General features: G+C 46.2%; 1 protein-coding gene across 1 annotated transcript in view; it reads left to right on the top strand.

The window, feature by feature from the left end:
- The first annotated feature begins 10,331 nt into the window (after positions 1–10,331).
- Positions 10,332–13,394, top strand: part of DPP6 (dipeptidyl peptidase like 6) — an 863,093-nt gene continuing 860,030 nt past the window's right edge. The window contains exon 1 of the mRNA XM_030550076.1: positions 10,332–10,403. Within this exon, the coding sequence (XP_030405936.1) occupies positions 10,344–10,403 (60 nt within the window). The 5' untranslated portion in view covers positions 10,332–10,343. The remainder of the gene's footprint in view (positions 10,404–13,394) is intronic.

Here is a 13,394-nt window from a genome sequence, read left to right on the forward strand (position 1 = left end):
GTGAGCCAGAAGCAGTTATTCACGCTCTGTGGCAAACTGGTTGGTCCCACGATAGTGACTCACCACCCTGGTTCCAGCAGCAATGCTAAGCTACATTAAGCGATAGCTAAAAATACATTAAGGCCAAGATTTTCAAAACCAACTTCATTGTTTTGGGAGCCGAACTTGAGGCTTTTTAAAGGGGCCTGGTTTTCTGCAAGTGGGTGATCACTGCTCAGTACTTCCTGAGAGCCAAGCCCATTTAAGTTGTTTCAGGTAGTTAACCAAAAATGGAGGCATCCAAAATTATTGGTCAATATGAAAATCTTGGCTTACATCTTTTTCTGCTATTACTTTCTCATGTAAGCAATTGTAGTTACCTCAGGGATATTCTGTGTCCATGACACACCCTCTTCATATTAAAATACCGATCATGCAGAATGTGTACGAGAACTAAAACTGGTCACAAATTTTCCATTTATACTGTTTTTGATAGAAAATTGGTTTTTTGACACAATAAACTTTTTCATAGAATATTAGGGTTGGAGGGGACCTCAGAAGATCATCCAGTGCAACCCCCTGCTCAAAGCAGGACCAATCCCCAGACAGATTTTTACCCAGTTCCCTAAACAGCCCCCTCCAAGATTGAACTCAAGAAGCTTCATGAGAAGTTTCTGCTTTCTGTGGAAACTTTCAATGTTTTTTCAATTGAAAAACCAAAATATTTTGACTGGAAAACTGAAATGTTTTGATTTGGAAATGCTGCCATGGCACTTCATAGGAGCTGTAGTTCAGTTGCCTCATGTCCCCATTCTCCTCTATGGGCCAGGCTCCCTGGTTGGGCTACAGCTCCTGTGATGCCCCATAGCCAAGGACTCCCATGATGTTCTCCAAGAGGAGAGACTGCAGTGCATCATGGGAGATATAGTCTGACCATGGAGCCTGGCCGTTAGAGGAGAATAAGAACACGAAATTACAACTCCTGGGAGGCACTACGGCAGCATTTCTAAATGGAATTTTTTCAGTTTTAACCTGGAATCTTGTTTTTTGAATTTCTGTTGAAAAATTGAAAATTTCCATGGAAAACTTAAATGAAAATTATTTTCTGTTAAAATTTTCTTCTGGAAAAAAAATGTTAACCAAGTCTCATGAGAAGCTCTGGCTAAGAGAGAGTCTTCTGACAGAACAACTTTTCCTCCCTTTTATGAATTTTCCACCTGATTTGAAAGATGTGAACAATGGGAATTTCAAAATTGTCTAAGTGATTAGGAGCACAGATCCTTTTGATTTTTTTTTGTGTGTAGCACTTATATTGCTAAATCGCATGGTCAATTTTGAAAGTCTCATCCAACTTGCACAATGCTAAAACACTGCATAATCCTGTGGATGGTTGGATTAATAGAGTCAGAGTATAAATCCTCCTCTTATCCTACATGTGGTGCCAGATCCTCAGTTGGTGTAAACCACTTCATTGACTTCTCTGCAGCTATGCAGACTTGCACCAGCTGAGGATCTGAGTTACGCTTTTAACCTGCACACTCCTGCAGAAATGGGATCTAAGTAACATTACTTCTTATGGACCTGTTAGAGTAAAAGGCAATGTATCCTTAATCTAGTCTTAGAAATATTCAAAGGAAATGTACAGTGGATGATTTTTCTGATGTTTCTATAATCTATAGAGATTATGTAACCTTTTTGTAATATGCTATATATCATGATGTGGTTTAATACTCCTTAAGTAGACTTCCAGACACAAGTAATGTGAAGATGGAAGTCTATGAAAGACAATCAAGTATCAGTAAATTAGAGTGAGATCTGTACTTGTACTGAATGAATAACCACCCTTGATAATCTTAAAGTCTAAAGGGTGTGAGTGGATTATTACTAAAAGCATGCTAAGTGTTTTACTAACAAAAAGACAAGGTCCCTGGCTTAAGGGTCTTACAGTCTAAGGCCCCAGGTCTGAAGGCTGCTCTGCACAAGTTGAACCATGTATCTGCATGGAGCGCCACTGAACTTAATGGAGATCCAGATGGATGGAAGGATGTGTTTGTGAGCAGACATGGTCAGACTGAAAAGACAACAAGCAGGCAAGGAAGTGAGTGAGCAGTGTTATCTGCAGGCATTGTATGGGCCAGTGTTTGTTTTTCTTTTCTTCCTGGTAGTTTTGAGTCTCTTCTCCTCCTCTCATTCTTACCAGCATCTCCTGGGGTTTGTAGGCCTTGTAGAAGAAGTAGGTTTGAGGGGCGTGAAAGGGAGGCTTGGCCAGGATGGAGACTGTATGTGTAGGGGCCACATGGAGGAAGGCAATACAGATTAAACACAGCATTGTATGTGTGCTTTATCCATTTCATGGATTGTCAAAGCTTTTAGAAAGATCAGTTGCGATACTCTTCCCAGTGTAAGTGCCTGTTCTAGGTCAAAGTTGTAGATGAGTTTGAATCAGGGCTGGCTCCAGGCTCCAGCGTGCCAAGCGCGTGCTTGGGGCAGCACACCCTGGGGGGTGCTCTGCCGGTTGCCAGGAGGGCGGCAGGCGGCTCCAATGGACCTCCCGCAGGCGTCCCTGCAGAGGGTCCGCTGGTCCCACGTCTTCGGTGGAGCATCCGCAGGCATGCCTGCGGGAGGTAAATCAGAGCCGCGGGACCAGAGCCGTGGGACTGGCAAGTGGCAGAGCGCCCCCCCGCGGCGTACCGCCGTGCTTGGGGCAGCAAAATGGCTAGAGCCGGCCCTGGTTTGAATAACTCACATTAGTTGTTTGTGTCCCTATTAATAAAGCCTGGAAGCCAAAGCAGAAGGAGCCTTTCAGTGCTAACATCACAGAGGCTGTTTCTACACTTGCATTTCCCCACCACTGCATTAGCACTGATTCAGCTCCACAGCTGGTAGCAACAACAGGAGTTCTAGTTTAGTCCACCATTAGCATTTTACCACTGTGACATCTAACTTTGCTTAGAGCAGGCCTAGCGAACACAGACGTCAGCATTTTAACCACTTTCTACTAGTGCACCCACAGTTGCACTTACAGTGGTGGAAATGTTAAAGCAAAATGCTAGCACAGATGAGGCAAAGGGGTAGGGGGCATATACTTATAGGGGACCCCCTAATTAATCACTTTTTTCATATTGGTCTTAGCTGAAATAGCAAATGATAATGCGACTCTCATCTGTGAAATCTTCATGAGCAGGCTTAGTACAATTCTTCTCTAGCTGTGTCCACTTCAGTGGATTCAAGAAGCTCAGCCTGGCTCCTGGCTATGACTAAATCATCTAATTATAGCATCCCATGCTGTGCTTTTTGCGTTCATTCCAAATCCATCAACACATTGATTTTTGGAATGGATTTTTTACTACTCTATAGTCTTGTTTCTCAAGACCTTGTTTCCTGTGCTCCTTTCATGGGTCCAGGTTCTCCACATACAGGCCATCTCCTTTTCTCTAAGCCTTGCCTTTATTTTACTTGCCAGCAGGTATTTGCCCACAATTCTCTTCTTAGATGGAGCATCCTACCCAATGTAAATTGTTTCAATCCATGTGGATTCATACACTCTGGGTCTGATTCTCCATTGCCTCTATTTTTTGCATAGTCACTTGTACCTGTGCAAAATGGGTATATTTCATTACCGTTCAGATGTGATTAAATCACCGTGAACCAGTGTGACTGACTACACCTGGTGCAGAACAAGGGAGAATCTGACCATCACTGAGTTTTGCACTCAGTTTGCAGTGAAGACAAATGGAAAAATTCAGTCAAAATTACATCAAGCCTGCAGGGTTAAGTTGAAAACCTGCAAAACCATGGAGTGCATATAACAGTGAAGCAAAACCCTAAGTAAGCCCAGTTCTATGTGACAATGAGCTACCTTGGAAGGCTCATAAACATTAGCAAATCTTTCAAGGGTCCTGGTCTAAGTCTGGAGTTTGTGATGAAACCAAGTGAGTATCACAGCATTGCCAATTCTTGCAGTCATATCTCCAGTGTAGCAATATATGGGATTTCTCTTAAAGCCCTGACTCCTAACTTTGAGGCTGACAGCTTTTTTTTTTTTAATATGTTTCTAGTCCCTCAAGGGTATAGAGAAAATCTGAGATGTGTAATTTCTAGGCTCAAACCAGAAGGAAAATAAAAACCTTCGGTATTATTTTTTAAACAAGAATCTCATGATTTTAAAGTCAGTCATGAGATTGCCTTTTTAAAATAATACATTTTGGGTTCTTTCTATTTTGGGGGGCCTAACTAATGCCTCAAGTACTTACAGTTGGCAAAATGATTTTACATAATTCTGAATTTGGTTGTGAATATTTTGTACAGCTCTAGCTCTGCTCCCCAAACAAAATTATTAGATGTTCTTAAAAGTAGGACTAAGACCTCTCCTTTTTTAATATCCTTTTCAAAGTGCAAAATGCCCTAGGATGTTCAACAGTGCTTCTTAAATGACAGCATAGGTTTGTTCTTTTGCACTTCACTGAACAGCATATGTTGATCTGTACACTACTTTTTTGTCATACACATTTCAAAATTAATATTTGAGTTTGTGCCACTTCTGTCATTTGTCTATTTGCATAGCTTGCAAAGTAAGACATGCAGTATAATTTAGCCTACAAAACAATATACTGTAATTATTTTATTTGTATTACGGTAGTGCCTTGAGACCCCCAACTGAGATAAGAGCTGAATTATGCAAAGCACTTTGGGATACGTAACAAGAGCCAGTCTCTGCCCCAAAGAGTTTACAATGTAGACATGACAGACAATGGCTGGGAGAAAAGTCCCCACATCATCCCCATTTTGCAGATTGAGGAACTGAAGCACAAATAGTTCATTTCCCTCAGGTCGAACAGGAAGTCTGCGGCAAAGCTGGGAACATAAGAATGGCCATATGGAGTCAGACCAATGGTCCATCTAGCCCAGTATCCTGTCTTCTGACAGTGGCTGATACCAGGTGCTTCAGAGGGAATGAACTGAACAGGCAATCATCGAATGCTCCATCCTCTGTCATCCGCTCCCAACATCTGGCAGTCAGAGGCTAGGGACACCCAGAGCATGAGGTTGCATTCCTAACCATCTTGCCTAATAGTCAGTGATGGACCTATTCTCCATTCACTTATCTAATTCCTTTTTTTTAACTCTGTTATAGTTTTGGCCTTCACAGCATCCCCTGGCAATGAGTTCCACAGGTTAACTGTGTGTTGTGTGAAGAAGTACTTCCTTTTGTTAGTTTTAAATCTGCTGCCTATTAATTTCATTGGGTGACCCCAGATTCTTGTGTTATGTGAAGGAATAAATAACACTTCCTTATTCACTTTCTCCACATAATTCATGATTTTATAGACCTCTATTATATCCCTCCTTAGTCGTCTCTTTTCCAAGCTGAACAATCCTAGTCTTTTTAATCTCAGATAGGGCGACTAGAACTGCACACAGTATTTGCAGTATGGGTGTACCATGGATTACCACTAGAACTGAATCCAAATCTCCCAAGTCCCAGCCAGTGCTTTAACCACAGGCTTCACCTTTCTCTTTAATATTCTGATGTTTATTAGGCCTTTGAAACAATTAGTCAAAACCAAAGTATTAACAGATTCTTTAAAAGCAAAGTTCTCCTCTCGTGAACATTGAGCTCTAAGCTAATTGGGGGCTGCCATTTTTTTATGGCAGTGTGGTCCAATACTCTTTTTTTCAGGGAAACAGATGAAATCCAAGATAAAAGTGCCCATTGGTGGGAAGGACATGTAATACTGGGTAGGCCTTTGTCTGAGTAGGGAATAGAATGCAAGAAGACTTCCCTTCCTGCTCAGGGGCTTCTAGCCACCCCATTTGGGTGGCACGTAGAGAAGGCAGCGCCATAGACCTGTGTCTCCTCCTCTTCCCCCCAAGCACCAGCTAGTGGAGCTGGTTTGCTGCAGCATTGTAGCGATTCTCCATGCAGCCAGTCTCTTAGGCCGGGTCTACACTAAGGGCTTCTCTCCACTACGGGGAGACACTGTTGCAATCGATGCAGCATGGGTCAATTTAGTGGGTTTAGTGAAGACCCGCTAAATAGAAGGCAGCGTGTCCTCCAGTCAACCCCAGTACTCCACCTCCAAGAGAAGAGTAAGGTAAGTTGACCAGAGAGAGTCTCCTGTCGATACAGGATAATGAAAATAAGTCAACCCAAACTATGTTGACTCCAGTTATGTTATTCGCATAGTTGAAGTAGTGTAACCTAGGTTAACTTACCCCGGTGGTGAAGACAAGACCTAAAAATTAGGTCAGTATAACTGCGTTGCTTAGAGGGATGAAAAATCTACACTTCTGAGTGACACAGTTAAACCAACTAAACCCCCAGTGTAGACAGCACTAGGTCGGCCTAGCTTACTCCTCTTGGGGAGGCAGATTACACTATTGTGTTTTAAGTGTAGACCAGCCCTTAAAGCAGGCCTGCACAACTCGTAAGTCGGCGAGGGCCATATTACTCCAAAGAAAACAGCTAATGGCCGAACCCCCCTGGCTCTGCTGACCCCCCCTCCCAGTGCCGCCAGCCCCCCTGAAATACTCCCCCCAGACAGCACCGCCCACCCCATGGAAACAAACCCTTCTTCCCCAGCACTGCCCCACCAAAACAGTGGTATTGAACCTTGGTAATATGTTATAGCGGGCCCCTAAGGCAGTATAATTAAGGTATAAGAAAAATGTCTTTTTGCTAGAAGTAGAATGAGATCTTCCCCCAACTTTGTAATCAGTTGCCCTGTTGAATGAATGAGGTGTGAATGAGGAAGGCGTGGAAGGCAGCACCTCCAGACAGCTGCAACCCTTGGAGAGGGGATGGGAGCCAGACTAGATTAGTAGAATAGGTCTGCCACTGACTCCTCGCTTGCCTCCTCAGCCCCACCCCACCCTCTGGCTCGCCTCCTCAGCCCCCGCCACTGCCTGCCCGCCTGCTCGCCTTCTCAGCCCCCCGGCTCACCTCCTCAGCCCCCGCCTTGCCTCAGCCCCCACCACTGCCCACCCACCTCTTCAGCCCCCCTCCCTCACCCGCCACTTGCCTACTCACCGCCCACGGGCTGCACAGTGAACCCACACGGTCCGCATGCGGCCCGCCTTAAAGACAAAATCTCATACTCATATACCTGCTGTATCCTGCCAGTGGTCTTTGTGGTAACTCCTTTAAAGAAACAAATTTTAAATACAAAAGCCATTCTGAAAGAAGATGACCTGCCAAGTATTCAGTCTGTGTAACAACGGTGTATGTGAGAGATTGAGGAGGAATGTTGCTTTTAACACTCTTTTTTGTGGTATATACTTTTTGCAGACTTAAAAAAAAATAGGGGAGCAAAATAATAGAACTTTCTTCTATTCCATATAGTGGACAACAGGGTTTAAGACATTTAAAATCTCCTTTGGCAGTCCCCTCCCCCCAGCTGCATTTTGTACCTGCAACTGCAGATTGTTTCACCAAGGGGGCGCACTGCATGTCCCAGAGCAGCAAACTCTGCTAAAAGAATAATATGCAGCACTACCCATAAAACATGCAACTCACAAATTATATCGTTTGATTTATAAGGCAGCATCTTGCTAAGTAAATTATGAAAACTGAGCCAGCAAACTATCCAGCCAGATCTGTAAACTTTAAATCTTAATCTGTATGAAGAGGAAGAGCCAGCAGAGATGTGGACCAAAAAAACAAACAAAACCCAAACAAACAAAAACATCACTGAGTTTACAGTAAAGTTTGCCAGTCTAAGATGCTTGATCAGTGACCGTAATGCTCAAAGTGAACAGAAGCTTACTGATTCTGTGTCTCAGGAGGGGCTGAATGACATCCCTGGGAATTAAAGATTGTTTTACTAAAAGGAAAACCTACTGAAAATTACAAGAACAGAGTATGGGCAATAAAACGTGAGAGCACATGGGGGAACAAGGGTTTGCCCTTGAGAAGGCGGTTTCTTGCTAGGGGGACCTATTTCCCCTATTGTGTATCCCTAGTGTAGTGTATGACACTGCTGACTCTCTTAAAGCCCACCCAGGCCACCCTACTAAGAGGGAGGAAGATAAGCTATTACATTCTGGGTCAGGGATCAGGGACTAAACACTTCCCTGGCTCAGAAGTTAGAGGAGAAGCTCTGACTGTGCCTTTACCTTCTAGCTAAGCTGTTTTATGGTTAGCTATTTCCATGACCCTATTCTTGCCCCAAAGATCTAGAGTTGGAAGAAAAAAGTGTCCAGCCCCCCAAGCACACTACATGGTAGAGAAAAGAGCTCTTCTGGTTCCTGGGGTCCTCTTTGGAATGACTGATAGAGGGAAATAATATTTCTCTGGCCCTCTGAAAGGATCCATTTTACCACCCCTGATGTGTGTTGGTGGAGAGGGGAGGAAGGGGTAAGGGTCATATGAACAAAGGCTGCAAGAGGAGCTTGTGGGAAAAACTGCACAGGCAAAAGGATGTAATCCACTGAGGCACCTTCTGTATCACATCAGAATCTTCAATGAGTCTCCATGAATGTGGATCCTTGTTATCACAGGAGAAACTGGAGGCCAACAGACAGCTGAAGGGAGGAATTTTGGTGACTGCAATGTTCAGGTTGGGAAAGTAAGCACCCAGAAGTCAGGAAATCAAAATCAGGAGATTAAGACATTATGGGTCCTAAAGCAGCTTTAACGCAGCCATGTAGGTTACACATACAATGGACTTAGGTCTCCCTCTTTCTGTTTTATCTTATGGGCCAAATAGACCATGGGGCAACCTCTGTGAAGTCAATGAAGTTACTGCAGGAGTGAATTTGGCTCTGTACTTGTAAATTTTTACCATACCACGCCTGGGCAGTCCAGCATTGCTAATCCCTGCATTCATGAGGGAGGCACCCAAAAGCAGGAGACTGATTTAAAAAAGGTGATTAAAAATAATAAGTGTTGGGTTCTTTTTCTTTGCCCTCAGATTTCTGGCTCTTCAGGGTGCCTTCAGGTCACAATTTCAAGCTTTTCTCTGCAATCATGAGGGCTACAAATGTATTTTTGTTTAAAAATGAAAGCTGGCATTTTTTCTTAATTAACTGACTCCCAGAGTTGGGACTTTAAGAAAAATACCAACTATGGTGAGACTTGCAAACATACTGTGAGTGTTGGCAATGCTAAGGGTATGTCTACACTGCCGTAGGGAGCGTGCTTCCCCATGCAGCCCCATCTCAGCCCATCCAGCACCTGGATTTTGGCACTATTTGGTCCCCAACCCCAAACTGACAATCCAAATAGAAAACAAGTGTAATTGCTCTTACTCCACTGCAAACTGCTGGACCCTGATTCATCCAACCCCATAGCAGCTGGAAAATGCTTCTCTGGTTCCTGCCACTTTTTAAGCTCGCTCTCTCGATTCTTCTGGCTACATGGCAATAAAATATAACTGGTCGCTGCAAACACCCAGCTCTCGTTGCAAAGGCAACAGAAGTCTGGGGCCAAAATTAGGCAGGATTCAGCCTTTGGAAGATTTTTCTGGCCCCAACCCTGCTGCCACCAGCCAGGGCTCGCTGCGCTGAGAAAGTGGCCACTCTGCTAGTTACTGCAGGGGCAGTGGAAGGAGTAGAGCACGGGCCCCCCCTGCACAGGCAAGGCGAGAGGGGTTTGGCCCTGGCGGGGAGCAGCCAGGCGGGAGGGGCTCCTCTCTGTGCGTCTTCGCCGGCGCGCCCGGCCGGTGCTCTCTGCTGCTCCTTACGGGGGGAGAGGGGGCTCCTAGCAGAGCCTCGCGTGCCACTTCCTGACGGTCCCGGGAAGGCGGCGCAGCTGGACTAGGCAGGCGCGCGGCGCGCTCATTAACCCTTGCGCGTCCCTCTCCCGGCTCTGCAGGTGTCGGTGCGCTCCGAGGAGCCCCGGAGGCCGCGCCGGGGAGCGAGGGACTGGCCCTGCGTTGCTCTCCCAGCCGGAGAGAGGCGGGCTCTGCCCTTGCCACGCACAGGGCGCGGGTCTCGGCTGCTGCCCAAACGCGCCTGACTCGGGGCCTCCGAGCGGGAGCACGTTGGGGACCAGCCAAGACGGCACCCCGGAGCCTGCCAGCGACCCGCTCCCCGCCCTCTTCTCCGCCAGGGGCTCCGCTCACCCCCGGCCGGCCCTGGCCTTAGCAGCAGCCGGCGGAGGCGCGCGGGCGGCCTCTCTTCGGGGGCAGGGTGAAGCGCCCCGAGCCCCAGGACTTGCTCCGCAGGGCTCCCCCAGCTGCTTGGGCGGCCGGGACCAGAGTGCGGGAATCCCCGGGGAAGCGCCCCGCCCTGCTAGAGCCCAGCAGTGCCGCCTGCAACTCTGCAAAGTCTGCGAGCGCCGCGCGCCTGCCGGGGAGGAGAGGGCGCTTTCTGCAGCGGCCGAGCGCGCCAGAGGGGACCCTTCCCGGCAACTTGCTCCGAAGATGAACCAGACAGCCGGGGTGTCCAACAGCGTCCGCTGCCCTAGCGGGAAGGGGCCAAAGGTAAGGGCGGCTCCGCGGCGCGCCCCGTGTTTGCAGGGGACAGGGCTTCGAAGCAGCCCGCTGGAAAAGTTGTTGGTGCAAAGCAGGGGAGGCAGGGAGGGTGACATCGGATTGTGATTCAGTGCCCGCGATGCACCGTTATTACAGCAGCACTAGGACAGTTGGCCTGGCCTGGCTGGTGTTTGCATTGCTGGCTGCGTTATCGTGGTGGTGTTTGTTCCCCCAGGGAGATATTTGGTGGAGAGGGGGGTTCAGCAGCGCCGCTAAGTGCTGTACTCAGCGCCTCTGTATGAAGAGATGCTCAAACTGCTCCCATCCGATCACTTCAGGGCAGCGTGTGTGTTGTTCTGCTGATAAATAGCAGCGTCAGTGGTTCCATACAGGAGAGTCTGCCTAGAGGGATGAAACTGTGATTTAGCTGGGGGAGGGGAGATGTGGGGAGTGGATGGGCAAAATTGAAAACTCCTGAAAAACAGGAGTTTTGCCTTTCCCGTGTGCCCCTTGTGTCTGTAGCGAACGCTCTTGTCGTTAGCGGGTGTGTGTTCCGCAACCCAGTGAGCCGCCAACAGCGAAGGGAAACCTTCCCCGGCGAGGAATGAGTGCGACCCAGGCAATGCGAGGTCCAGCGAGGAGGAAACACACGAGCACACGGGGCTGTGATGTGTAGGAACGAGGGGAAGCCCCAGGGAAAGGATCCTGAGTTGACACACTGTGTGAACTACTTTGCTCCTAGATATTCACTGCACAAGCATGAAAACCAAACCCCTCTGTTTTTCGTTTAGCCGTTTATGCGGGGAACTCCGGCATCTCTGTTTCTGGAGCATTCCTGGCCGTAGCAGCTACTCACTTCATGCAAAAAAGGACCACCTTAAACTTTCCTAGAGAGACATTGATAATCCATGTGCTGTACTTCGGGTTAGCTGCTGAACATATCTTAAAAGTTTCCTTAACAAAGACAAACACTGCTAACCACATGCTGTGCTATTTAACCAGGTACAGACACTTCGATTGCAGCATGCTCTGTTCAGGATAACCTTTCTCATGTTTCCAGGGCAAGTTTTCCGTTTTTGTAAAGAATTTCTAATAGGTGTCTGTAGCTGGAATTTTGTATCTGATGTTCTGTGATAATGAAAGGGATGCATTTTGAAGAAATACTGAATCACAGTTTTTTCCAGAAACATTATACACAGTTATTTTTCCTTGTATTTTTCAACCCTGAAATCGTGTTCTCTCTTCTGGGTTTTATTTCATGTAGTGTGATTCAGTGCTGATTCTTGCATGTTCTGCAGTTTTGCTCTTTAACCACTGGAGTTCTAACCCTGCAAACACTTGTGCATGTTAATCTATCCTGTATCTTAGTTCCCCAGCTGTAAAATGGGGATAATTATACTTTCCTTCCTCACAGGAGTGTTGTGAGGCTAAAGTCCATTAATGACTGAGTTCATGTGCATATGCACATGATGAAAGACCTACAAGTAGGACTGTGCTTTAGTCCATGGGTATTTTTAGTAAAAGTCATGGACAGGTCATGGTCAATAAACAAAAATTCACAGCCTGTGACTTGTCCATGACTTGTACTATAAATACTGCTGACTAAATCTTAGCTGGGGATGTGGGGCACTGCTCTGGGGGGCCGAGGGACTGCTGCTGTCAGGGGCCACCGAGGGGCCAACTCCAGGGCTGCCTACCTGCTGCTGCTCTGGCCACTCCTGGGACCAGTGCCAGGGCTGCGGAGCTGTGGCTGCTCCTGCTGCCCCCAGGCCTACTGCTCGGGTGGTCCCCGGGGCCAGCTGCCCAGAGCCATCTAAGCAGCAGCATGTGGGGCTGCCTGAGTGTCTGGCTGAGGAGTCACTCGAGCATTGGCCAGTGTGGCTGTCCGCAGGGCTGCTTTAGCAGCTGGCCCCAGAACCAGCCTCACGGCCACTGCAGAAGACACAGAGGTCATGGAAAGTCAAGGAGTCCATGATTTCTGCAACCTCCACAACAGACATGGAGCCTTACCTAGAAGTATCTAGAAAGATTAGATGAGCTCACTGAAATCAGTGGGCTCCTCTTCATGGCTAGTCAGTTAAGCATATGCAAGACTGGTGCCTAAATCTGCAGAAATGAGTCTTGTAAATATTTTCAAGAGGAGGCCTCCTTTGACAACCTTGTTTTTAATTGGGTGAAGGTTATTATTTATTAATCATGTAATAAATCATATTAAATGCTGCTCTATCATTTATTTAGTGGAAGGGGAAGAGAGGGAGTCCTATTTTTTTGTTCTGCATTTATACAGTGCCTAGTACAGTGGAGTCCTGGTTCATGATGGGGCCTCCAAGGTGTGGTAGTAATACTAATTAATAATATAACAGTTTGACCCAATAGATCAAACCCCAGTATACCTACCAGATAATTCATATAGTTTTAATGTAATTCAAAGACCTCGGCAGCATATTTTCAAACATTGTAAGCTGTAGCCATTTTTTCTTTTGGAAATGTATTTCTTTTTCAAGACAGATGACTGATGATTTAAGCTTTTTAATTAAAACATACAAACTCCGTGCATGACTAATTCTGTTTCAAGGAAGCCTTCCAGATTTCAGACATAATATCACACAGGAAAGGGCTGAAAACAAATAGCTGTTTTGTCTCTTGTCTCTTTAAAATTAGTTAACTTACCTGGGATGCTAGGTTTTGAAGAGCACAGAATTTTCAAGAAATGTATATATCCCTCCAAATCCTGATGTGTTGGCAGACAATGTTGATTCAGTGCCTTAAAAGAGCCGCGATTGCTAACTTGTTGGGGGCAAGGTCAGGCTGAGTCCTGGGGTAGATGTATTTTCTCTCTCTATGCAGAGTAAATCACTCAGACAATAACTTTTGTTTGCAAGAATTACAGCTTTGTATGGTTGCGATGATCAATGGAGCTAAAATTTTAAAGATGGAGATGCTGTTAAATGAATGATAAAAGTGAATAGATTGATTTTAGCAATATGTAACATCCACTAA

Source organism: Gopherus evgoodei, chromosome 2, assembly GCF_007399415.2.
Source record: "Gopherus evgoodei ecotype Sinaloan lineage chromosome 2, rGopEvg1_v1.p, whole genome shotgun sequence".
Taxonomy (NCBI): domain Eukaryota; kingdom Metazoa; phylum Chordata; order Testudines; family Testudinidae; genus Gopherus; species Gopherus evgoodei.